Genomic DNA, 26,864 nt, shown 5'->3' on the forward strand with positions numbered 1-26,864 from the left:
ATGGCTTATTATTCACAGCTGGCAGCCAGCCAGCACCAAAGCACCCAGCCCCACCTTCTGAACTTTGCCCCCAAGCAGGAAAATTTTCTCCTCTGTGTACTTAAGAAAGGGACAGCTACACAGTGTCACACCCACGGGTACCTCTGGCCACAGTTCTACAGCCAACCGGAGGCCTGAGGGACAGGGCTGTCCTCCCCACGCCAGCCCCTCCCAGGGAGGAGCGTCTCCCTCTGCCAGGGACCAGGTGCAGACCCAGCCTTTATAAAACTGGGCGAACCAAGATAGGAGGCAAGCACCTGAAAATGGGACTTCGGAGACCTGGGTTCTTACCCCAAATCTGCTACTAAGTTATTCTGTGGCCTCCGGCCAACACCCTGCTTGCCTTAAACCAAGGGTCAGTGGAAATAATCACATGCTTCTTGTAAGATCGCTCACTGATTGTGAATATTAAGTGAAATAATGCACGTAAGGTGTTTAAATCAGCTCAGCACGCAGTAGGGACACAGCCCATGCAAGGCCCCTTGTTTCTTAAGGTTTCTGTCAGCGTCAGCACTCTCCGAAGCATGATGATAAATCCCATAAGTGATTAGATGGCTTCTCTTTTTTCGTCCTAAGCATCCTCAGTGCTTCTGCACTTAATGAGTTTACCTTTGGACTCTTCCACACTGTTTATGCTTTTACGACTTTTTAGCACACCTTTCCCATGATGATCAATGGTAGGGGCCCCAGGTAACACGTTCCTCTCCTCTTCTCCAAAAGTTCCAATAAGATAAACCAATGACACAGACACACAAGGATTATAAGCCAAATGGAAGTAAATATCATCTTCCCTGGTACGTTGCAGACCTCGAACCACAGGCTTTCCTTTAATTTGTGTTGGAGAATTCAGATCAGGCCAAGGGTAGCTGTGGGACTTCTTAACTCCCAAATCTAGATATTGGAACATATTTCCTCGCACACACCCTGAAGCTTGCCTGCAGAGACGGTGATGAGGTCTGAGAGGAAAATCAGCTCAGCTATATAGACAAGGATGCAAGCCTTCTAGAAGGTAGCCCTGAGCCTGGACCAAATATGCTCCAAGCTGAGACAGTAAGAGGAGGAGGGCTTGCTGAGGAGGGAGGGAAGTTGAGCAGGAAGCAGCCGACCCGGCTCCTGATTTGGAGTCACAGCAGCCCTGACCACTAAAAGCTGACCCAGTGACCATCCGCTTCTGCCCAGCCAGTCCAAACACTCCTCTTCCTGGACAGAAGCAAAGAACAGGAGGGAGGGAGACACTACGCATCCTCTGACGTGCCTCCATCCTGAGAAAAGCACATTTGAGAGGAGTTTCTAAAGGAAGGTGAGAAGGAGAGATATTTTCTCTTGCCCGACAACATGGGTCTTCCGTTTTTAGCCTAGCTTAAGCAAGAGCAAATCCCTGCCCTTGAAGATGCACACTTGTGCATGCACACACACACACACACACACACCTGATCCCACTTGTGCAGACAGCACCAGGTTTAAATTGAGTGGAATGATTGAGTTCGGCCTCCTTGCTGAACTTCTTATCCAGACAGAACACAGAAGTTGGACCAAAGGCACATCCAAACCAGAAAACCATTGGGACTGCATGCCTTACACCCGGTGTACAAGGGAAGATGCTGCTGAATCTTGTTCCCAGAGTCCTTGTGGCTGACATCCTAAAAATTAATAGCAACATGGTGATTCGTCTGCCATTCTGAAACATAAACCCAACAGACCAGCAGGCCAGGGCCATGGGCTCACACTAATAGGGGTTTATGGTACCTTCCTGAGAACGGGATCCAGAGCTCACCCTTGCATGAACCGCCTGTCCGGTCATCACATCCAGGTGGAGCCCTGGGCCCGGCAATGAACTGGGAATTCCTTGGTGTCCTTTCTCCTCTCAGGTCTTCCGTTACTAACCACACAGACTTGGAGAGTTAGTTCCTCTTCTTGAGCCTCAATTTCCTCCCTGCTAAGCCTTGTTTTCTTAATTTCATAACAGGAACAATAATTGCTACCCCTATGGACCTCCCAGGCCCATGGACTCCAGCAAGGTGGGCATGGGACGTGATCTCCCGAGGAGGGGGCATGGGGGTCACACAAAGTCCCGTCAGGTCAGGAGGAAATGACCAGTCCAGCAACAACAGTGAGCCTGGGAAAGGCAGTTTTGTTCATTTTCCAGGTGGGGCTGGGTCACCTGGAAAGACAACCTGAGAAAGCTTCTCACGGGGAAGAATAAAGCCCAAAGTTATAAGGAGCAAAACAGGTAATCCCATTCGCAGAAGTAAATAATGAAGAGCACAGAGAAAAATGGCAAAGGTGATGGACTGAAACAGAAATCACTAAAAAATTAAAATTAAAAAAAAGAACCAAAGTGAGAAGTCTGCATAAACAGAATGGTAATTAGGAGAGAAAGACAGGGTAGCAGGCAGGGGGGAAGGTCAGGTGCAGACATCCCTCGGAAATTCGGTGGGGTGGGGGTCAGAGGGCAGCAGTGGAGCTGAAAGGGGAGAGACAGATAAAGGTGGTGCCAGGGAGAAGTATGGGCAACAAGCAGTGTTCAGAGCTCTGTTCCAGGAGCAAGGAAGGCTCGGAGAGAGTGGGGGGCAGGCTGTGGAGGGAGAATATTCTAATTCATAATTAGATGAATTCATAATTCATCATAATTCTAGAACCGACAAAGCCCTAAACCAATTCTAGAACCGACCAAGCCCTAAAACCAAGACAGTGCCCCAAGGACTTGGGGTCTGGCTATCGAGCTCTCCAAACTGCCTCAAGACCAAGCAAACTTGGATTGCTGTCAAGGGAAAAGGAGAGGGCTAGCCAAGGACACAATATGCGTGTACTCTATATAAAATAGAGAAACAACAGTGCTACTGTAGAGCACAGGGAACTATAGTCAATATCTTGAAACAACCTATTATGGAAAAGAATCTGAAAAGGATTAGATATCATTAACGGAATCACTTTGCTGTATACCCAAAATTAACACAACCATGTAAATCAACTATACTTCGATTTTAAATTTTTTATTTTATATATTTTAATATATATTCTTAATATAGATATTTATAATGTATAAATATATATTTATATTTTTAATATATATATTCTTTTTCAGATTCTTTTCTAGTCTATATATTCTTTTTCAGATTCTTTTAAATTCTATTCTATATATATTCTCTCTATATATTCTATTCTATATATATATATATATGAATCACTTTGCTGTACACAAGAAACTAACACAACATTGTAAATCAACTATAATTCAATTTTTAAAAATTTAAATAATAAAAATAAAAACAGTACATGTGGAAAGGGCAGTGGGCAGCTCTGACAAGCTGGAACCCGGTGCTGTGGTTTGATCCCACCAAAAGTAGGAGGCAGGCTTCGGCACCAAGCATGGCGTGAGGGGGGTGCCCCAGGAGATAAGGCAGTGGGTGCCATGTGGGATGGCAGTGAACCACTCGGCCATCACAGGGGAAACTACAGGGGGACCCACAGAAGAAGTGTTGGGGGAGTCATCACTCTCAGATCCACAATAGGCTTTGAGCCAGGAGAAATGTCGGCGGGAACTTCGGAGGCGAAGAAAATGCCAAATATTTGAAAGAAAGAACCTGGAGAAGAAGGTGCCGTGCAGGGTGAGGTTCAGGTATTAGCCTTGGAAAACTGCATGATGGTGGACCAAGCAAAGTGTGTCACCCTCAGGCAGGGATGGACCAATAGGGCAAAGACAGAAAGTCATTTGAGTATTTGCTGCTGAAAGAAGAAACACTGACCCTCATTAGTGCATATGTGGTACTTCGAAATGTCTGTAGCCACAATTTTTTGAGCACCGGCTGGGTGTAGGGCAGTGGGCTAGGCACACTACAGACATTAGATCCCTCAATTCACACACACACACACACACACACACACACTTTATTGGCAAGAACATTGAGACTTAAGAGTGGGTAAGCAATTTGCCTAAAGCCACACAGCTAATAAGTGGCAAAACTGGGATTTGGATGCGGGTTGGCTTGACTCCCAAGGCCATGTTCATAACTGCTCTTCTGTCCCTTAAGAAGACAGAAGGTAACTCTGCTTTGAGAGATGCTTTCATTTCTCCCATCCGACTAAAAATCGGTTCTCTAGAACGGGAGGGGGCCCTGAGTCATCTGCTCGGGGCTGAATGAGGGGCTTCTCTCTATTCTCCTCCAGCCCCTCTGTTTCCCCTGCCTTCACATTGCATTATAATCATTTGTTTACACATCCGTCTCATCCATTAGGCCAGCAGTGCTTCTCATCCCTGGCTGCACATTTAAAATCTCTTTTAAAAAATAACAATTCCTGGGTCCCACTCAAGACTGATTAAATCAGAATCTCTAGGGCCAGGACTTTGACATTTTTTTTTAATTCAATGATTCAAATGTGCCATTGGGTCTGCAACCCACTACTGCAGACAGTGGGCACTTCAAGTTCACGGACCAGGTCATGGGTATCTGAATCCCCAGAGCCCAGCACAGTCTGATCCATCGCAGGGGCTCCATACATGTTTAATGAGAGGATGAACACAGAAAACAGAAGATGAAGATCAAGAGCAGAGAAAGGAAAATCAGGGAAGTATTATGCAGAAGGGGGGCGCGGAGAAGGGAGTGATATGAGACTGAGAAGCAGAGAGAACCTTTTAAGATGCCCGGGGCAAAGGAAGAACCTGGATGAGGTTGTCTTGCATAGCAAATCTCTAGTTAAAGCTAACATGAAGCTTCAGTGCAGAATAAACAGCACCTGCCTCAGAGAGAAATGAGGTGAAGAGGAGTCAAAAACGTGAGTTTCTCAATGTGCCGGAACGGTGGGCTTTGGGGGCCAGAAGACTTGGTATCGGTGAAAGGAGATGAAGAGGGCAAGTGCCAAAAAAAAAAAAAGAGAACAGAATTGTGATTTTGAGAACCACTGAAACATGGGAAAGAATATGACCGGGAAGATAAAACTCACAATTTGAAAATAAAATGGGAAAACAAGAGAAAGCAAGGTTAAGTATAAGAGAGGAATGAATTCCTAAGTCATCCATATGCGTATTTGCTCAAAATGCTATTGTTTCAGTGCTGGGGAAAGAATTAGAGGTAAATAAAATATACAAATGCATTTCATGATGAACAATCCTGTGATGAACAATGGAGATAATCGCTGTAAAAATTCTCTGAAAAAAACCACAAAATGTTCTAGAAATGAAAGGTGGCTCGATTATCATTCTAAGGTAGGTGTTGCTGTGTGTGCTAAGAAAGTTGGCTCTCCAAGTGTTGGTCATTGGTCAACTAAACAAAGGCCCAGAGTTCTCTTAGGTCGGTTTCAGAGAGCTCTCAAAAAGGTAGGCACTCCAGGGCTGAGTCTTGGAAGAGAACAGTGCTTGCCTAGTATATACACCAAGTACCCTGGGGCCATCTCAAGTTGGAAGAATTAGGTTTAAGTCTCTGGCTGCAACACATAGAGCCAGAAAGTACAGAGAAATAAAATAAAGGTAGCAGAGTAGTTAAAAGGAGAGAAGGGAAATGTATCTAGCATTTATTGAGTGCATACGGCAGGCCGGGCACTGGGCATATGGTATTTTAGGCAACCATCAGAATAACTCCACAATAGGGGCTTCCCTGGTGGCGCAGTGGTTAAGAATCCACCTGCCAATGCAGGGGACACGGGTTCGAGCCCTGGTCCGGGAAGACCCCCCATGCTGCGGAGCAGCTATGCCCATGTGCCACAGCTACCGAGCCTGAGCTCTAGAGCCCGCGCGCCACAGCTACTGAGCCCACGCGCCACAACTACTGAAGACCACGCGCCTACAGCCCGTGCTCCGCAGCAAGAGAAGCCACTGCAACGAGAAGCCCGTGCATCGCAACGAAGAGTAGTCCCTGCGTAGCCCCCCACTCGCTGCAACTAGAGAAAGCCCGCGCACAGCAACAGAGACCCAAAGCAGCCAAAAATAAATTAAATGAATTAAATTAAAATAACTCTACAACAGCCTTAGACTGGCCCAAGATCATATTAGATGTCAGAGTGCCTTATGGCCCTGCTCTATTTTCACTCCATACTGTTTCCCTAGCATCGCCCCATTAGCCGTAACTCCAACAATAAGGACCTCTGAAAAGCCTCCAGCCCAGTCTTCTCTAAGCTTCAAACCACTATATCACACCCAGCTTAGATATCTCAAATGCACCTAATACTCTTCAAATCCAAAGCAGATGGTTTTAACCTCTTCCCCAAACCTGGTCCTCTTCTGGCATTTCCTATACCAGTGACACCTGTTCCCAAACTCTCATAGCCATGTTAGGTGTGCAAACCTGAAACCTAGGAGTCTTTCTGGACACCCCATCATCTTGCATCACTGCCCCGTATCGAATCCATCCCAAGTCCTATTTCTTTTACTTCCTCTCTCAAATGTATCCACTCCCCTAACTTTCCATCTCCCTCTCCCTGCTCAGACCAAGCTACCATCTTCTCTTGCCTTGACTAATGCAATAGCACTGGGTCTCCCCTATCCACTCTGGCCCAATCTAACTGGTTCTCCACAAAGAAGCCAAAAAGACCTTTTCGAAATACAAATCCGATTGTATCTCTACCTCCAGCCCACGCCAACCCCACCAGCTTTGAATAAACCATTTGAATGGATTCACATGGCTCTTCAGATAAAGACCAATATCCTTCACGTGGCTTAAAAGGTCGGGCATGGTTTGACCTCCTGCCTCATTCTCACCTTTGTCTCCCTTGTCCTTCCACCAAAAAACCTTTGCGTGGGTTGCTCCTTGTGTTTCAACTCCTCCACCTCTGAACTCCCGCTTATCCTCCAGGGAGTAGATCCCTTTTAATGGAAGCCTTCCTTGACATCTACATAGATCAGTTTCCCTAATAATGTGTCGTAAGATTTTCTCTCTCTTCTTAAAATACTTTAAAAACTTTTCATTTTCCATTGATTCAGAGAATCATTTGCTTGATACCTGCCTTTCCTCACTAGTCTATGATCCCACGCGGGCAGAAATTGTGTGGTTTATCTCTGCCTTGTATCCCCACCACTTAGACGATGCTTGGCACAGAACATGCATCGGATGGAATTTGCAGAAGGAAGGGAGGCAAGCAGGTGGGAAAGGAGATGGCTCTGGGGTGGCAGAGTCAGGATCCAAACCCAGACTCCCTCCTGGCACCAGGGAAGAGAGGGAAAAAGGATGAGAGATGACAGGGACTTCCCTGGCGGTCCAGTGGTTAAGACTCTGCACTTCCACTGCAGGGGGCACGAGGCACGGGTTCAATCCCTGGTTGCGGATCCCACATGCCACGCAGTGCGGCCAAAAAAAAAGAATGAGAGATGACATTATCTCCCCACCATCTGATCCAGATGAAGAGAGGCTAGTCTCTTAAGGGAGTGCAGTCTACACCCAGCCATACTATCCTGAACCCGCCCGATCTCGTCCAAGGGAAAACAGACTAGTGCCATGGTCAAGTCTGTCATCGGTCTTCCTTTCCAGTTACTTTTGACTCCCAGGCTATGCCTCCTCAAATGAAATGGCTCCATGAGGCACCAAGAATTATTTGGATTATGTCTTCAATGTTCTCAGAACACAGTGAGCATAGTTTATGGGCCCTGCTTGGCTCTCCCTGATTCTCTTTCCAACCCCGTCTCCCATCCCTGCTTCTTCTCATGTTAGATTCTAACCAAACACGCTATGTTCCTCCATACCTAACTTGGGACATGTAGCTTCCTCCCCACGCTGACCACCTCCTACTAGTTCTTCAAGACTCTCTCTGCCTCTCCCCAACAGCCTCATCCAACTCTTTGATCCCTCTGGTTCCTACCTTTAACCTTGAGCTGGGTTTGGGGTGAATAAATGAAGGTTTGATTTCTTCCAGCCTGGTTTGTTTGTTTTACCACTACCTCTAACCTGTGAATGTTATTATCAATCATTCACCCACGGCACTTCACTGCTTCAAACATTTCAATGCTATTTATTTGATCTTGGATGAGAGAGGATTTTCTAAGCATAAAAGCAACGGAAGAAGTCACTAAGGGAAAGAAAATCAATACATTTGACAACACCAAATTTAAAATGTCTGGATGTCAGAAACCATTCTAAACAAAACTAAAAGGCAAATGACAAGGCTGGGGAAAGTCTATGCAATAAATATGACAAAGGGTTGTTATCCTTAATATATAAAGAGCTCATATAGATCGATAAGAAAAATATTAAAATCCCAGAAGAAAAATGGGAAAAGGACATGAATAAGTACAAAGAGCTAATAAACCCATAAAAAATCCTTCACTCCACCAGTAGTCAGGGAAACACAAATTAACACAATGCTAACGATGGTTCATCTATCAACTTCGGATAACATTAAAGGCAGATAAAAGTGAGGAGATAAAAAAAAAAATTTAATAAAAAGTGTGGAGATCATTTGATTGTTTTCCAAGAAAAAGTAAGCACTTTTTCAACTTTCAATAGCTCCCTACCACCTAAAGAAAAAAGTCCAGGCTCTGGTCTTCACCTTCCTCTCCTGTTTCATCTCCCACCGCGCCCCCTCCCCCCGACACTTGCAGCAATAATTCCCCGAGCCCAGCATGGGATGCTGGCTACAAAGACTGCCCTTCTTCGATTCTCTGTCCTCCTCCACCTCCATCATCTACTATCCCACACAATCTTCTTCTCCCAGGTAACACCTACTCCTCCTTCACAATTCTTCTGAGACAGCATCACCTTCGGGAAACTCTCGCAACCTGGGGTTGGTGCCCCTGCTCCGTGCTCTCATTACACACACGTTCCCTTACCCAGCGCTTACTGAATTAGATTGAAAATGACTCTTGATGGGTTTCTTTCTACCTTAGAGTATATGCATCTCAAGAGAGGCATTATATTTTTATTTATTCCTGTATCCCAGGGTTTAATCCATGTAGATGCTCCACAGATGACTCCTGAACTAATCAATCATGTAATAAATTCATTATTCCATGTTGCACCATAAATTTTTTTTCTTGCCACTATTCTGGTAAATGCATGTTTTACTTAAAAAGGATAAAATTAAGCCGTTTTGAATGGAGAGAGAATACCTCACCCATGCCCCAGCCCTCATTTTAGTGCCCATGTCCTATCATCTTGTGGGTTGTAACCGATTAGTGGGCCATGAAATTAATCTATGGGTCATGACCACCAATTTTTTTAACGAAAAACACTAGAACTAGAAGAGAAAAGAATAACTCTGGGATCTGCTGTTTCCTTCGTATTGTGGATTTCCCCACCCACTGAACCCAGGCAGGCAGGAGTGGTGGTAAAGAACACCAGGTGGGGAGTTGAAGTTCCTGCTCTCATTCTTTTTTTTTCTTTTTTTTTTTCTGGCCATGCTGCGCAGCTTGTAGGATCTCAGTTCCCCAGCCAGGGACTGAACCCAGGTCCTGGCAGTGAAAGCGCTGAAACCTAACCACTAGACCACCAGGGAACTCCCCCTGCTCTCATTCTTAATAACACCACGAAAGTTACTGGTCTCTCTAGGCCTTGGTTTCCTTATCTGTAAAATGGGGATGATAAAATACAGATAGAATGAGACAGCAAGGAGGACCCAGTGACGCTGCAAATCCTCAAAACTGCTCATCAGCAGTTCTGATACAAAGACACTGTAACTACCTACCAGGATGAGATCCAGCACGACCTCACTACTACCCCGGCCCATTCTGTTCTAACGCCTAGCCTCCCTCTTCCTCCACCCTGCCTTTCTACCATGATTGAGTCATGAGCCTCTCAGACTCTGCAGAAAACACGTGCTCAGTGGCATCAGGCACATTTATGGGTCTTGACGTCTAACGTCATAGGGTATGAAGTAAATGACTCTTTCTAAATTGCAAATCTGACCAAATCACTCCCCAGTTAAACCTTTTCCAGGGTCCCCATTATGCTCAGGATAAAGCTTCAACTCCCTAATATAACCTCTAAGACCCTCCATGATCTGCCAACCTGTCCAACCCCACCCTCACAGCCCACCCTCCAGCCCTTCCCCATCACCTGCAGTTCTCAAATGAGTGTGCTCTCTTGGCCCTGGACCTTTCCCATGTGGTCCAGTCTGCCTGGAACACCTCGATAACACTCTGTCAACTCTCCACTCAGGCATCATCTCTTCCCAGGTTTCTTCCCTATCTCGACCCCGCCCCTTCCCTATCTCGACCCCGCCCCTTCCCTGTCCCGACCCCGCCCCTTCCCTGTCCCGACCCCGCCCCTTCCCTGTCCCGTGCCCGCTCAGGGGCCCCCGGCTAGGCATCCCTCCCTCATTGCACTGGCCACAGTCATGTTTCAATCAACTGCTCACTTGTCTCTGCTTCTTAAGGCCAGGTATTGTGGCTTTGGTTCCATATCCCCAGCACCTAGCACTATGCTTCTGCCTAAGTAAACAGTACTTGTTTGTGGGAGAGAAGGGTGGAGGGAGGGAGAAGAAGAGAAGGGAGGGAGAGGAGGACAGAAGGAGGAGGAAATAGATGGAAATTCTTCATTTGACACTTTCCCAAAGTGTCCAAGGTCATAACGCAACTCAGGGGCTTTGAACTGTAAGTCATTTTCTAAAGATCAGGCTCATGTGGCCACACGGAGTAGAAAGGGTCTCTGAAGAGAAGGAACTCCTGGAATGTGGCGGTCAGGGTAAGCACCAGGGTAAGTCGGATGCCAGGAACACGTGTTTTGTCTGGGAGATTTCACAAGCTGGTGGAGACTCTGGGCTGCGCTCTGGAGGAATGCAAGCTTGGGCAGTCAACCCTGGGAACACTGATAAGAGGCCAAGAGCTTTGATTGCCTTCCTGTTGTGAACATACTTGGGGTGGGGCGGGCACGAGGTTGGGCCAGTGATTCCAGAATTTTGGCTATTTGGTTCCAGAGCTCATGAACAGAGCTTAGACAGAGCCATGGTAACTGGGGTGACACCATCTCAATCAGCTGCATCAGGGCACGGGGGACTTTGGAGAGAGAAGTATTAACATTGGCTAATCAGTACCAGGCACACAATTGGACATTTCACATACACTGCTTCATGCGATTGACATAGCAACCCAATGAGGCAGTAGCCTTGATTTTACAGGTGAGAGAGCTAAGGACCAGAGAGGTTAAGAAACTTGTCCAAGCTCACACAGTCAATGACTGAGCCCAAATCTGAATCTAATTCTGTCTGACTTCAAAGACCTTGCTCTTTTCACCCTCAATTCCTATCCCTAATTCCTTCTTCATTCAGAATTTGAGTCCGATGCTCCTACGCCAGGGTAAGAGGGGGTGGGGGTCATGGAAGAAAATCATGCAAGAAAAGATCTATGACAATATACACAGACACTAGTGAACTAGGGACTCAGGATGTGTCCATCGTCTGGGAAACCATACCTGGCTGGATCCCCAGTGCTTGCCAACCAGTCCCTCCCAAATGAGGAGGCAAGTTCAACCAACTCCCAAAGGGGTAGAAGAGTCCCACCCCAAAGACAGTGCTTCCACCTCAACCATCAGTCACCAACACCAACCTGATCCAGAGACTTCTTATTTGTCCTGCACTGGAAACAAAAGAAAGGCTACACAGCAGTGGAATCAGAGATCCTGCAGCCTAGCAGACACTTCCAAGGTCTTCAGCCACCTCTTCTCACTACTAAAAGGGCAGCATCTCAGAGCTTGAGGAAGTAGGTGGGCCAGGACTTGCCAGGGTTCAGAGATGGGAGGTGGTGCTGGGAAACTTCTCCACCCCTAACCCCACACCTTGTGGATGGTATTTGAGAGATTAAGGGCTCTCTCTGGCTTAGGGCTCTGGTCCAGGTTAAAATGCAGGGACATTGACAACCATGGCAGCCACTGCAACCTTAGCATGGCGGTTTCCAGTCTGCTTATGAAAGCAGGTATTGAAAGGGAGGGGAAAAGACAAAAACAGGAGGACTCTGGATATCTATCGGTGGAGGCCACAGATAGAAAAGTCACAGTGACTCTGTGGACACTGCCCATTCACAGCTCACCAGCAGGACAGGAAAGTTACCTAGCACGTGTTCAGGGCTGATGGGAGTGGACAATCCAGTAAGGTGTCTCCCCTGTCCTCAGGAATCCCTCTATCCTTCCATGAGAGTTGAGCCCCAGCTTCCCTCTCCTGACTCCACTTCCCCAAGTGGGAATTGGTGTGCACTGTGCTGGAGAGAAGCATCTTGCTTTTCAGGAGAGAATGAAATTGGATGGATGACACATCTCAATGACAAACAAGGCCCCAATCTTGGACTTGGGAACATGGGTTCCTGGTTCTCTAGAATCAGGCTGAGGGATTTGCTGACTTGAATTAGGGCACAGAAAATGAAATGGGAACAGACATAGAGCTCCAAACATGCTTAACAGCATAGGATATGAACCAAGGCAGCCCCCAAGCCAGGGCCCTCTCCCAAGAGTGAGGTTGGCTCTGAGATCCTGGGCGGAAAAAAAGTATTTCAGGCGTTCCTATATGCTTGTGATGGAAATTATAGAACTTGGATGCAGTCTGGATTATACAGTTGTGATTCTGGGTCCCCCAAAGGTCTCAAGTCATAAAAATGCCCCTCATCTTTCAGCACTTGCCAAACAAGCAGATACCAAAAGAAAGGGGACCCATCTTTCATGGATGTCATTGGTAGTGTGGAAACAATACTTCATGGTGGTTATCTTCACCTCTGCCTGAACTCTGGAGGGTCTCTGAATATCTTATTTTGAGTCATACACACAAGGCATCCTTGGGATTCTTAGCCTCTCTCCTTCCACCCTCAGTCCTCAAATACGTCCCGCCACACACCGTGCATCAGAATTTGACTAAACAACCACACAATTGAGGGAAAGCTAAGTATACATTTACTCTCCACCTAGTGGTAGCTAGGTAAAATTGCAGGCATAATGATAAAAAGGGAATGATCAACTCTACGTTGCTCACCTTCAAACCCAAACCTGTAAAAAGAAGGAGGGACCCAGATGCCTCAGGGACCGGGAAGATAATACAAATAAATGAAACAGGCCAGGTGAGAGAGTACAAGTATTGTCAAGAGAGGCAACTCCTACGTAGTTCCAATTGATTGTCCTCTGTGGAAAATGCAGATCAGAGTTGCCTCAACTTCTGATTGTTCGAGAGAAACCAGACATTCTGATTTAATGTGAAACGTCCTGATTCTTAGATGGTGGCTGGATTTTCTTGAAAACACTAGGTGAGCTAAATAAAGCTTACAGTCCTCCAGTTTTCAAAGCTCTGCTGTACAGATGGTGACTGTCATCTCCCCTAACTGTGGGATTAGACTGCCACTCACCAGCCACCATTTGTAACTACAACAGAGGCATCGACTGCTTTACTACACACACACAGCTGGACTCCCCAGCTGTGTAGAACTAACTCTACAGGAAGAAGTAGAAGGCACAGCTGAGCCAGCCAGCCATGGCAGCAGGCTGGCCCTGTGACCAGCTGCGGGCTGGTAGGCGCTAAATGGCCGACTGCTCCTGCAGGAAGCCTTCAGGGCCTGGGAGACCTTTATCTGGCTCCGAAGCCAGGGCTGCTTCTCGAAGGACTTCCAAGTGCTCCTCGGCAGCTGACAACGACTGGTCAATCCAATCCAGGCCCCCGGTCAGGTGGCAGGCGTTCCTGGTCACCAGCACCAGATGACTGACAGACAGGAGCAGGGCAGTTGTCCTAGAAAAAACAACAGGATCAGGTTCCGAAGGATCTAAGGGACTTTGCCCCAAAGCCCAAAGGGATAGACTCTAGACTGGTGTTCCCCAAGCTGGAGTCCCTTCCTTAGGAGGTTGCTGAGTATGTAATTTAAAGAGGGTTCGAGGCTCAAAGAAAGTTGGGAACGCCTGGGTTAAACAAAGGTAACTGAAGCCCTTCTCAGATGATGCACGTGGTAAATCTCTAAGGGGAGAATGTAATACCCTGAGTCTCACTAACTTATTTAAGACTGGGAGCCCACTTTCTGCGACACATACATTAACATCTCCCAGAAGAGGGTTTTGTGGGACAATTTGGATCTAGTCAATTGGATAAGCACATCCCCAACTGCTGCCCCCTTGAAGACAGGATATTCATACCCCACCTTGGGCATCACTTAATGATTCTGAATCAATGAGGGCCAGGGCTGGTTTACCGCATCCTAAAAAATTTAATTGCAAACTAAATTGAGGAGGAGGCTTTTCAGTATTGAAAGATTCAGTGCAGAATATCTTCTATATAGTGAGTGTGCACGATGCATTTGGGAATGCATTGCAGATGACTAGCCCATGAACACAGCTGGGCAGTAATAGGAGTGGGGCGGAGAGACCAACTGAATTGCTGTGACCCACAGCCTGTCTGGCAATTATTACACAGTGGGCCTATGAAACAGTCATATAAATCTGAGAGACAAAGGAACATGTTTTTTTTTTAAGTGGGTTTATAACTCGTAGAGGAACATAACAATCTCAAAAGCCTAAGTACACTCTGCGTATTAGGGGAGGATCATGAGACAAGGGCTCCTGGGTACGTCCTGTGGAAGGTGAACACAGCTTTAGCTGACCTGTCACTTGCATTCTCATTTCCTGCCCACCACCCGTACCAGCGACCCACTGGGCGGCACTCACAGCTGAGGCATGTCTGCTTCCGGCGTCCAAAGAGCAGAGACAGCTAAGGGGGAAGTGGGAGGGAGGGAAGGTGCAGATAGGACTTGGCCTGGGTGGACGTTTAATCACAAAAATTCAAAATCTAAGACTGGCTCTTCCTCCTCTGGGGTTTCAGGAAGAGCCCTGGCCGCCAGCATCCAGCCAGGCTTCGTTCGCTGGTTGGCTGACCATTACCCAAAGCCCAGGCAGCCTTGGGAACCCACCAACACAGCTCTCTCCTCCACAACCTGAACAGCCGACCTCACAGACGTGATAACACAGGGAGCCTCCAGCATGAAAAGACACACGACCGCTCCACCCCTCTCACCGGGCATCCAGGAGCTTCGGGTCCAACGGAGGGTACATTGACTTCACAACATCGTCCACTCTGAGGGGAGGCAAAAGGTTTTCAGTATTTCGCTTTTCTTATGGCCTTTTCTCCTTCCTTTCTTTCCTTATCCCTATGCTTCTCTTTTGATGTTCCAGACCCAGTCTTTAGGGACTTTAACTGCATTCTCAGACAGGGACTTAAACAGAAAGACTTAAGATTCAGTTTAGCGAATATTTCTTCTGGTTTTGTTTTAGCTCCAGTGGTCTAAAAAGTACAAGTTCGCACATCTGGAATGATGTTCAAGATATACAACTACATTTGGACTTCCCTGGTGGCGCAGTGGTTAAGAAACCGCCTGCCAATGCAGGGGACACGGGTTCGAGCCCTGGTCCGGAAAGATCCCACATGTCGCGGAGCAACTAAGCCCATGTGCCACAACTACTGAGCCTGCGTGCCACAGCTACTGAAGCCCACACACCTAGAGTGCATGCTCCGCAACAAGAGAAACCACTGCAATGAGAAGCCCTCGCACCACAATGAAGAGTAACCCCGGCTCGCCGCAACTAGAGAAATCCCGTGCACAGCAATGAAGATCCAATGCAGTCAAAAATAAATAAATAAATTTATTTAAAAAAAAAAAAAAGATATACTACTACATTAAAATAGCATATTGCCAAACAATATGTAAAGTTTGATTGATCTCATTTGCGGAAAAATGAATAAACAAAAGCTGTGAAATGCAGTGGGCAGGGGCAGTCTGGAGGAATACTCACCAGTCAACAGGGATTACCTCCAGGAATTAGGATGGGGTGGAATTAGGGGGTCCTTCACTTTTCAGATACTCTATTTCTGCAACGTTTTAACTTTTACAAGTGTTTATTACTTTTACATTTTATTTTTTAAAAATGGTTAAAGGTAGTTATATAGAACACTAAAAAAACCCTCCAAGTTTAATTTGGGTTCAAACTACTGCATTGGATTTCTTTTAGCACACGGTACAGTTCATGGTTAATTTTCTTTTAATCAAATTCTAGAAGGAGCTACTATTCATCCTCATTTACTTGGTTCAAGGTTTTCATCCAAATCCTTGCTCTTGGACCACCTGATAGTCAAGAAGCAAAAAATAACGATGTATTGTTTGATTCCCAAAGGCACTTGAAAACAGATGCCCTTGAAAGTCCTTGTCTCGGGACTGAGGGGCTGGTGCGGAAGTACAGAGGTGTGGTCACTCAGTGCCCATCTTAGCCGGCCCCTTTCTCTGCCCTGCAGCTGAAGCCACTCTTCTTGAAACTAACATGTTATCAACACACTATATGGAATAGATGGAGCAAGAAAAACAGTTGAGACAAAAAGCAGCCCGAAGGAGAAAGAAGTGTGAGGGCAAAAAGACAAAGCAAGGCCCCTGATTGATTTATGGCAGGGATCATTCTGGAAGCAATCCAAGGTGCTCTGTAGGACGGGCCAGTGAGCACCAGGTGAGGTCTGCCCTCTGAGCGATGCCACACCCTGGCTCTAGCACCATTGCTAATCCTGACCACCCAGGACTTCAATGGGACTCAGAAATCTCAATCTCTTTCCTCCTCTGAGCCCTCCTGGCGATGCTGCCTTGTAACCTGGGGTCACATGAATTCGTCTGGCCCCTGGGATGGCTCTCAGAAGTAACAAGAAGCATGAGGAAGGTCCAGCAGATATGAGCAATGCAGCCTCTACCAATCACGGGAGGTCAGAGGAAGGTCTGGTGCTTGCCCAGAGCCTGGGTCGGAGGGTCTTCAGGCCAAGGGCCGACCTAGGCTGATCCCACTCATGTAGCCACACCCACCCGGGGCAGCTCCAGAGAAAGCCAAGAACTCTTCTGGATCATCTCCTTCCCACGTTCTCAACTCACTGAACTCCCTGGACAGAGTTCAAGTGTACCAACTCTTTCATGTTCCCTCCAAGGGCTGGTTCCTCGTGATCTACCCGAGGCCACGGCAATGTGGAAAGCGAGGACCCCTGGAACTCCGAGGCTGATAAAGAAAACATCCTGAACTCGAAAAACTCCCAACTCAGGCACATCCACATGCCAGCCACCAGATGGCAGCACCAACTTAGTACCACCCTTCCCTCTAAGAGAAGGGCTTTATTTTCTTCACAAGATCGAGCCCAAATGAGGGGGTGGAGCTGTTGACTACAATCCTGCTCCTTGCCTCCCACATGGTATTCTGCAGACAGCCTGGAATTTGGGAGATCTGAATGATGTCTTCACCTCCTACCCGGTCCCAGAGGCTGCTGGCTGGGCCCTGGATGGGGCCGGGGGTGACAGCACAGAGACAGGGAGCTGGTCTACAGTACAGACGCCAGCCACGAGGTCACTGCACACAGGGCTGTGGGCACCAGTGGGAAATGTGCTTGCTGGCCCGGAGCCCAGGAAGAAGGTGTGGCAAAAGGAAGGAAAGCAGCCCCGGCTGGCACGGGACCCAGGAAGAAGGAGCCACTCAGCACTAGTCATATGCTGGCATTTCCCAAAAAGCCTACAGGAGGGGGCACTCTGGAGGGGAGGGGAGCCGTTTGACACCACCTTAGCCTGAAAGCCTCCCAGCGTCTACACCCTCCTGGGTGCTCTGGGAATGTGTAGGACATAAACCACTCAAGTTGCCCCTGGAGTGTCTCAGGAGAGCCTGGTCTTTCCCCCATCCCAGCTGCCGGCCCCTCCCCTCCCCCTCCCCCAGGAGTATGGGGACCTCACCTGGGGCTGATCCGCTTGGCCACCACGATGATGTCACTGACACTGGCTGAGGTCTTCATCTTGGCCCCTGAGCCCATTGTCATGGCAACAAGTTTTTCCGTCAGAGTGTGACAAATCTACCGCAGCAGGGAGGAGAGAGGTGATGAGGAGGGACCCAGCCCCCCCGAGGGCTTCTGCCAACCCCACAAAGCCAAACACGCCCCCCATCTCACAGCTGGGTCCCCTAACCTAACGGACAGATTGAAGTGAAAAGTACACAGAGATGAGAGGAAATGGGATGGAAGAGGCAAACCCGAGGACACGGCCGGGTGAGGAGAGAGGGGTGGGAACCTCAGATCAGGGTCAGGGTTTCGGCTTAGAGAAGTCTGAGCCGAAATAATCTGTCTAAGAAAAATCATGTGCTCTAATTTCGCCTTCTCACTTAAGGGCAAAAACCTATTTTCTGTCTCGATTCCTTCACCTCCTAGCTTCGTCTTCCAAAACGATAAAGATATCCACGGGCACCCTCAGAACTATGGCCGGACAAAGGGCAACTTTTCCCTTTAAGCACATCCTCCAAAAGTGGAACTTATTTCAACACTTTTCTAGGGTAGCATTTTCACATGTTTGTCAAGATGATGATAAAAGGGCCTTGGAAAAAAAAGCAGGAAATCAGCAAGACTAGGACACGTGGCCTTTTTCATCATCCACCAACAATGCTGGCCGCCCCCAAAGCTTTGCTCCTCACTTTCACACCTCCCCGATGTCAGAACCTGGATGTGCTTCAGGCCCTGGCAAAGAAGTTCCATCACTTGCCTTATACTTGGGGCTGGAAAAGAGAGGCAGAAAGAAGCCCAACAGCCCACCGAGGAGAGAGCCCAGGCCCTTCCCTCGAGGCCCCATCACAGGGATTCAAGGGCATGTGGCCAAGCAAAAGGGCCTCAGGATCCCAAGAGGAAGATGAGAGGCTCTCCTTTGATCTAAGGCTCTCAGGATGGACCACTGAGTCCAATCCAATAAGACACCTTCTGGCTGATTTAACCCACACCTCAGCTGTCATTCATTCCCCCTCCTCCAATAGGCAAGGGCAGGGGACAAAACCCAGAGCCAGGACACATCCTGGTTGGGAGAAGGGGGATGTAATATGGTGTCATTGCTCTAGACATTAGACCCTTGTATCTCCATCTATAACCACATCTATACCCCAACAGCTTCTTGGAATTCAATAATAAGCCTGGACTCTGGGACAACAATGTCCCACCAGGCACTTCTTTGTCCCCCAAGAGAACAGCTGAAGAAGAGGTGGGATGAAAGACTTTTTAATATTTTGTACTGAATGACACTTAAAGCTGTCTTTTTTGAAATCTTGAATAATTGCTAGACAGAGAGAGAAATGTGTGGTTCGCCAGGTTACTGAAATGAACGATATTTGCCATTGGCCAAACATTTCAATATTATTATTATCCTATTAAGTAGGAGAGCGTGAGGCAAGAATTGAAAGCCAAATGCCGAAACTATAAAAATTACCCCAAACTATAAAAATTTCCCCAAATGCAAATTGGATGCAACTCTCCACCCTGTCCTGGAGGCTGCAGGCATTAGAAGAAAAAAGTCTGCCTTCAGGTTGAAGTACTCACGGTTTGGCTTTTTTTTTAACACTGATTGTCCCGTTTGGCTGACTACCGTCACAGTCAAAGAGGGCTGGTGAGGAACTTCCTAGTAACTGCAGAAGCCCCAATACAGAACTCAACTTGCTGTCGAGGGCTGAGCTCTCTGTTCATGAAAGAAAGTGCCCAGGAGAAGCTGAGAAGCCCCGTCTCCCCCTAAACATGGTCTCTATTCTGCATACAGCTTTCTCCATGGTCAGTGAAAATGGGGTTAGCGACTGCCTGTATGAGGACCATGTGTAAAGGGCCTTGAGAATTCTAAAGCAGAGCAGACCATCCAGGGGGAGCAGAAGTGAACAGTAGAAACTCCAACCGTCAGGCATGTTACAAAAGGCCTCCTGCACAGGTCAGCGCTCTTCCCAGAGTTCCTTCCCCTCGGACAGTCTGCGGACATGGATGCTTTGGTGGCCACCCCTTATTCTCCTGGGGAAATCGCAGAGTATTACCTTCAAGATGGCAATGCAGTGGGACATGAGACCCCTGGGGAGACAAGAAGCATTTGTCAGTGCTCCTCCTGAGAGGCCCACCTCCCTCCAGCGACCACCTCCGTGCCTCATCCAGCTCTGACCAGTGGGCACAGCTGGACACCACCTGAGAACAGGGGTGCCTCAGCGATAAAACGAACAAGCCCAAGAGCTAAACCAGGAGGCACCTTCTGTCCCGTCTTTCCCTTTCCTCTCCCGCACCCAACCATGCTGTTTTAGAGCTCTGAGCTTCTGAGACTGTTTCCTCCACCCAGGGAATCCTTCCCGGTATCCTCAGCCTGGGTGGTCCAGTGGTTAAGACTCCGCACTTCCACTGCAGGGGACACGAGTTCGATCCCTGGTGGGGGAAGTTCCGCACGCCGCACGGTGTGGCCAGAAGAAGACGCAGGACAAAAGGCACCCACTCTGGGAAAGCCTTCACGAAATCCAGCCCCACCTCTGGCCAGGCAGCTCTAGACGCCACCTCCTCCGCGTGTCCGCTGCACCGCGCACAGAGACCCCCCTCCATCATTTCTGAAATATTGTATTTTAGTAGAATTCTGCCTCCACCACCAGTTCCATAGCTGCAGCACCTGGCCCAGAGCCTGCACATCACACCTGTAAACATCTGCCCAGTGAATGAACGGCTGAGTGACAGGAAAGGGAGCGGCACACTCTTCTCAAGCTACAGCATCTCCTGGTGGGTGGAGGGATCTCCGAGGGACACCGGAGACAAAGGCAGCATCCCTGGAGCCTGAGGGTCAAATTCACAGGCGCCCCAAGAATAACCCAAGCACATCAGGGTGACTTTAGAACAACTCTGCCACACATCTATGGGCCTCAGCGTTCAGGTCTACAAAATGGGGAGAGCAAGGACAAACACCGTGGTGTCATATTCTAAGTTCCCTCCACAGTGAAGGCAGGGGAAAGAAAAGCAAGTGGCACAGCACTCCTGGGTGCTTAGTCGAGGGCTCTGGAAAAGGAGGCCACGCAAGGGCACCCAGGAGCCTGGGTCATCATCCCCAGGCGGCTGCAGGAAAGCAAATGGTCCCCAAGGCCTTACGAGGCATCTTCAATCCAGTCTTCATTCTCCAGAATGGCCTCGATGTGGGGGTTGGTGATGACGACATCATCCAGTTCTAGCTCCGAGGGCTCAGACTGGGTCTCCATGGCGCCGATGAGGTCCACAATGGGCCTGGAAGGAAAGCCCAGCTAAGTGGTTTCAAGATGGGCGACCGCTGCTGACTCTCTCCTCATCGAGGTCCACATATCCGCCCAAAAGGATAAAGGGAGTAAGTTAAAGCAGGGACTTGTTCTGGAGCCAAACCTGAGGCTAGTGGGACTGCACTGTGGGCAGGGCACATGGCTAGACAGTGAGTCAAGGAAGTAGGGGCACGAAAACACAAGAAAAGTGACACAGAACAAGATGCGCCACCAAGAGAAAGGCAGGGCTACAACCACAAGAATTACAAAGATGTACTAGACAGGGCTGCTCCTTTGGGACAAAATAATATCCGTTTGTAACTTATTTGCCCTCCACACCTACCTTTCATGGAGACGCTAAAGTTCCTAATACTCAAACTGACCTGTACTTGTTCTGCAGAATCAACTCCTGGGAGCGACCTTGGTCCACCGGCACGAGCCCATCCCCTCCTAGTTATACTAGAGAAGCGGGAGAAGTAAAAATACCTCCTACTTTACAACAGGGCTCTTGAAAACATGAGACGCCACAGCAGAGCTTTCCTGGGTCATACAAATGGTCATTTACTAATTATTAACCACTCAACAGAGATGCTGATAGGATTCAGATAGAGGGGTAAGAGAAACTAAGGGTTTAGTGGCCAGGGTCCCTTGGGATCTATCAATTAAAATATCCCTAAACTGAAAACGGGATCTTGCTTACAAAGTATGTTTCACATGAAGAGCATCATGAAAAAATCCGAGCAGAGAGAGAGGCGATCCTATGCTGGGGTTTCGTAGCCCCAAGTGTCTGTTGCTTAGATGTGTGGCTGGAATGTGGGCACTGGATTTCTGTTCCTATGAGTTTGTCTGGAAAGGGATTTGGCCTGTCCAAATGCTAAGTGAGGTGGCCAAGTTTGGGATAGATTTGTGCTAGGTGAACATGTTCAGAGACAGAGTCCGACATGGCTCAGGATGTTGGGGGAGCTTAAGGAGCATTATTAAGCTCTGAGGTCTTTATAGGGAAGGACGGCCTTTGGGTACCATTTTAGAGATAAAAAGCTGAATGACAGTTGCCCAGCACCAAACTTCTTTTTCTTTTGTCGGGGCCCCAGGGCACAGCCCCTCTCTCCTCCTTCCCCTCCCTGGGCCACTCACTTGGAATCATAGCGCTGCAGGAGATCTCGAGGCCGGCAGTAGCGCTGCCTGCAAACCACCACCAAGGCTGCAAACGAGGCCAGAAAGATGGTGGCCAGCACACCTATGGCAACAATCACCACGGTCTCCATGCTTCCAGGTGGCTCCCTCAGTCCCGGTCAATCCCCCGCATGGGCTGAAGCTGGAAAGACACAAGGGCAGAGCAGCCTGGTAAAGAAGCAACGAAAAGTAGTGTGGTGGTGGGGGTCTTCCCTGCTGGCAGGTTGATGGGGAGGGCAGCTAGGTTCCCCGAAGTCACCTGTAGAGACCTGAGGGCCTGAACAGAATCAAGACCCATTTTATTTTATTTTATTTTTTTTTATAATTTTTTTTTTTTAATTTATTTATTTATGGCTGTGCTGGGTCTTCGTTTCTGTGTGAGGGCTTTCTCTAGTTGTGGCAAGCGGGGGCCACTCTTCATCGCGGTGCGTGGGCCTCTCACTATCGCGGCCTCTCTTGTTGCGGAGCACAAGCTCCAGACACGCAGGCTCAGCAATTGTGGCTCACGGGCCTACTTGCTCCGCGGCATGTGGGATCTTCCCAGACCAGGGCTCGAACCCGTGTCCCCTGCACTAGCAGGCAGATTCTCAACCACTGCGCCACCAGGGAAGCCCCAAGACCCATTTTAGGTCATGCCCCAAATTTGATCTTTTCCTTCACTAAAAGCGTTTGCTCCCCAATTAAACGGGGATGGCCTTTTCAATCTGGGACAAAAGGAAACATTTTCACTAGCACTCTTGTTTTCACATCTGCACCAGGCGCATGAAAGAACACCCACCTAAGAAGAAGGGTGGGACTGTAGTCCCTGAGGGTCTACTCTGTGCCAGGCACTTGGTATGTGTTCACTCTTCTAACGATCCTATGAGGTAGGTATCAGTATCCCCATTTTACAGTTGAGAAAACTGAGGCCCAGAGAGGTTAAGTAATTTGTCCAAGTTTACGTAGTCAGGAAGCAGAAAGCCATCCACTCAAACTGAGATGGACGGTCACCTCCCTTGTCCTTTCTAAGGAGGAAAGAGGATTCTAAAAATTCTGGGGAAAGTTTCGATTGTGAGTTTCAGCATTGGAAACTTACAACTGGTATTAAAGTGTTCGTTGCCTATTCACTGCCTGTTTTCATTTAGGTCGTTCTTTCACACCTATCTTAAACTCATAGGCTGGAGGAACAATGGCATCTCAGGGAAGCATGTATTCACAATGTTATTTCATTGCAGGTCTCCTACTTGTGTCCTTTTGAGCAAGTCTTCTCCCCTCTCTGGGCTTTAATTTCTCCACCTGCAAAAAAGGGTGCTTTGACCTAGAATTCTCTCTGACTCCAGGACAGTACATCTTCTCTGTTTGGATTTAATGCTATGCTCTATGTCTTGGAGGGTCCAAATGCTCCTGATCATCATTCAATAAGTATGTATTGTTCATTTACTATGAACCAAGCACTGGACTGGATTCTGGAGATTGGAGATAAATAAGACATGGGCCCCAAAACCTGGGGAGCTGGGGGTAGAGGCAGACAGGCAGACAAACCATTTCAACTCCGTGTGCCTGTGTCACATGCAGAAGTACACAGAAAACAGAGTGCCAGTGCTTACATGACACTCTCTAGGAAAGCTTTCCTCCCAGGGCAGGTGATGCCTGAGCTGGGTTTTGAAGGATGAGTAGGAGTTTTCCAGGGGGACTTCACTGGCTCAAAGTGCCAAGGAAGCCTTCTCAGAGGACTCACAGAGCTGCTCTCCCACGTGATGCTCACCTGCCCACAAGGGTAAGAAGGTTGGGATCTACCTTTTTCATCTCTGCATCTCTGTGTTTGTGGTGGGAGGGGTCCTGCGTCAGTTTCTCTAGGTGTGTTTCTCTATACTATCACTCCTAAAGGACTACCTCCTTTAGCCCTTTGTCCTTTCTCCTCCTCTCACTTCTCACTCTCTTCATTTTTCCCTGTCTCAGCTTTCCTCTCCACCCCTCCTTCTCTTTTCCGCCTCCCCTCGTCTCTTGCTTTCTCGGTGTTTCCCTTTCCCTTCCCCTCCCCCTGCCCCAGGTCTCCAAGACCACCCGCTTTGTTTCCTGTCTTCCTGTGCGTTTCGGGTGAGTTTCCCTCAGTGTGTAGGAGCTTTTCTGTGAGTTGTTGCCGTCTCCCTCCGTGATCGGTCTGTACGAGTGTTTCTTCGTGTGTTTTCTTTTTTCTTTGTGTATTCTCCTCTGTGTGTTTCAGGATGAGTTTTTCTGTTTCCCTCTAGCGGGTTCTAAATCCACAAGGATAAAACAGACCCAAGACTCCCCTCCTTCCCCCTGCGCGGCCACCCAGAACACCCACGCCACACGCGGGACCTAGGGAGGGACCCCCACGCGCCCCGGCGCGCGCCACGCGGGGCTCGATGGCTCCGGGGCGCGCAGCTCCGCCTCTCCCCCCTCGCGGGCGCCGGGCTCCCCTCCCCCTCCTCTCCCGCACCCCCCGCCCGCCCCGCGCACCCGGCTCCAAAGGGGCTGCCGGGGGGCGGCCCGCGGGGAGCCCCGGTCCCCAGCTCCGCGGCGCGCCGGGCTCACCCACCTGAGGCTGCGGCTCCGGGACGCAGGCGGGGCGCTCCCGCGGCCGGGCCCCCCGCGATGGCAAAGTCCGGGCGCGGGACTGGCGGCCGCCTGCGAGCGGGGCATGCCGGGAAGGCACCGAGATAAGTCCCGGCGGCCAAACCCCCGGAGGTGGTGCGGGCGGGGGAGCCGCCGGCCGAGCATCCAAATCCCCCGCTACCAGGCGCCGCCGTCACCGCCAGGCCCCCGGGGCCGGCCGGGGGTTGGGGCCGCGGAAGGCCCGGGCAGCTGCGAGGCTGTGGCTCAGCGACCCGACAGGCGGTTCCCGCGCCCCCGCGGAGGCCGGGCCGTGGGGGGGGGGGGGGAGGGGAAGGGGGGGAGGGGAAGGGGGAGGGAGGGGAGGGGGACGCGGAGGGTCTGGCCGTCCGGTGGGGGTGGGGAGCGCCAGGCGTCTCCACAGTGTGGCTGGGCCGGGAGCGAGTCGGCTCTGCTCCCCGCTGTCTGGTTTAAATCCTGGCTCTGCCACTCACTAGCTTGTGGGCAACTTATTTCACTCCTCGGTACCTTGGTTTCTTCCTCTGTGAAAGGGACTACGACTTGTAAGCATCCTGAGTTAGTTAAATGCCACGGTGCATGCAATGCTGGGCCCAGGGTCAGTGGTAATCAGTGAGCCACGCTGGGCAGGGACAAGCAGGCCCACCCCTACCAACTGCCTGGCCAGGGGCAAGAGTACGAATGCAGGACCCTGGTTGGCAGTCCTGCCCCTTCCGTTCAAATCCTACTCCATCCCATACCAAAGGGGGACTCACAGTGCGTTCATAGGGACACAGCCTCCACCCTGCAATGAGCCATCCCTCAGGCCTGAAGATGCCCACGACAGGCGGTGCCGGCTGCCTTGGAAGGATGGAGGTCCACGCAGCCCCTGGAAGCAGGCTGGGGGCCGTCTGAGCAAGGATTTCCAGAGTCCAGAGTACCAGGAGCATGGTCTAGAAGGATCATGGGCATTCTGCCTTGGCTCTTGAACCCCTAGCCCTGTGAGGAAGAGACAGGACCAGGGCAGGACCAACTAAAGCCTGGGGCCCAGTTAACCAGTCTCAGGTCAGTACTGGTCATAAGTACCGAAGGATGCAGACCAGGTCCCGGGCACTTAATGCAGGCTCTGCAATCTTGTAGCCCCTAGGCCACATCCAGCCCACAGAGGTATTGCTTTGGCTTACAGTTTTTAAAAACTCAAATTAGTTGCCAACATTTTAAAAAATCAGGAATTTTACTTATACCTCTAGATTTCTAGCTTCTCTGGAAAATGCATAAGCTCTCTCAAAATGCAGCCCATATTCCATTGGGTGCAACAGTCAGTAAGAGAAGGGTGGCTGAACTTCCAGGCCTGTTCTCCTGGCCTACCCCCTTTCCTGCTGGGTGCAACATACACCGTATGCACATACCCTCACACTTCTCGTTCTTTTAAGGGCCTGGCCCTGTGGGAGCTGAGGTTACGCACCATTGGCACTCAGGGATGAGAAGGTTGAGGAATGATTTTATTACCGTCCAAAGGGCTTTCATGGAGAAGTTACAATCCGTGTAAGGAAAATGGGCTGACAGCAAAGCAACAAACATCAGAATGGGTGACTGGGGACAATGTCTCCATGTCTTGGGGATACTATGAGAAGAATGGAGTGCTATTTTTGTCTAGGGTGGTTTAGACACTTGTGACTCTGTGGGAGAGATATAAAAGAAAGCCTTAACCTTGGCAGGGGGGTTGTAAGTGGAAAAGACTTACCAACACAAACAGAAACAACCAAACGGAAAAAAAATAATCTCAGCTGCTGCCTGGAGCTGACGGTGCAAATGCCCCAATTAACCACCCACTACCCAGCTGTAGGGAAGACAGGGTGGCACTAAGGTTGAGCCAGTGCCTTTCCTAGTCAGCTGTGTCCCATCATTCTAGCAACTCCTGCCATCCCAATGCCCCTTGAAGTCCCCCCAGATTGATCTGAAAAGACCTTGTGAGTACTCAGTGTTCTTACTTGCAAGCAATAGAAATTGGTTGCTTGTCCCACGTGGAAAGGGATCTTGTTGAAAGCACCTGGGGTGTTCACAGAATCAGCGGGAGACTGAAGACCTGGATTAGGACATGGGCAGGCACCACAGGGGCTCCAAGGGCTGGGTGCCATTGCCCTGAAATGATTGTGACCCTCCCTTCGGCTT

The 26,864-nt window shown here is 49.2% G+C and overlaps 2 protein-coding genes across 3 annotated transcripts in view; both read right to left on the bottom strand.

Moving 5' to 3' along the window:
- SPACA3 (sperm acrosome associated 3) overlaps nucleotides 1-10,160 on the bottom strand; it is a 40,601-nt gene extending 30,441 nt beyond the window's left edge. For both annotated transcript variants that reach the window (XR_014238206.1, XM_082370937.1), the window contains exon 1: nucleotides 10,017-10,160. The gene's annotated coding sequence lies outside the window, so the exon portion shown is untranslated. The remainder of the gene's footprint in view (nucleotides 1-10,016) is intronic.
- A 2,650-nt stretch (nucleotides 10,161-12,810) lies between these two features.
- On the bottom strand, nucleotides 12,811-24,977 carry TMEM98 (transmembrane protein 98). The gene is made up of 7 exons (XM_082370935.1): nucleotides 24,682-24,977; nucleotides 22,104-22,284; nucleotides 20,830-20,961; nucleotides 19,749-19,782; nucleotides 17,657-17,772; nucleotides 14,929-14,988; nucleotides 12,811-13,656 (listed from the first exon to the last, which is right to left on the bottom strand). Exons 2-7 carry the CDS (start codon nucleotides 22,232-22,234, stop codon nucleotides 13,449-13,451), a joined length of 681 nt encoding a protein of 226 aa, XP_082227061.1. The 5' UTR covers nucleotides 22,235-22,284; nucleotides 24,682-24,977; the 3' UTR covers nucleotides 12,811-13,448.
- Between the last annotated feature and the right edge of the window lie 1,887 nt (nucleotides 24,978-26,864).

Source organism: Balaenoptera borealis (assembly GCF_965194805.1).
Source record: "Balaenoptera borealis genome assembly, chromosome: 20".
NCBI classification, from domain to species: Eukaryota; Metazoa; Chordata; class Mammalia; order Artiodactyla; family Balaenopteridae; genus Balaenoptera; species Balaenoptera borealis.

What these genes read in the sequence shown, in the direction of transcription:
- TMEM98 (XM_082370935.1), bottom strand. Translation starts at nt 22,234, where the DNA reads ATGGAGACCGTGGTGATTGTTGCCATAGGTGTGCTGGCCACCATCTTT. An exon ending in GACTGGATTGAAGATGCCTC is followed by an intron (nt 19,783 to 20,829) that starts GTAAGGCCTTGG and finishes TTGTCTCCCCAG; the next exon opens with GGGTCTCATGTCCCACTGCA. An exon ending in CCGAAGCTCCTGGATGCCCG is followed by an intron (nt 13,657 to 14,928) that starts GTGAGAGGGGTG and finishes TGTTTTTTCTAG; the next exon opens with GACAACTGCCCTGCTCCTGT.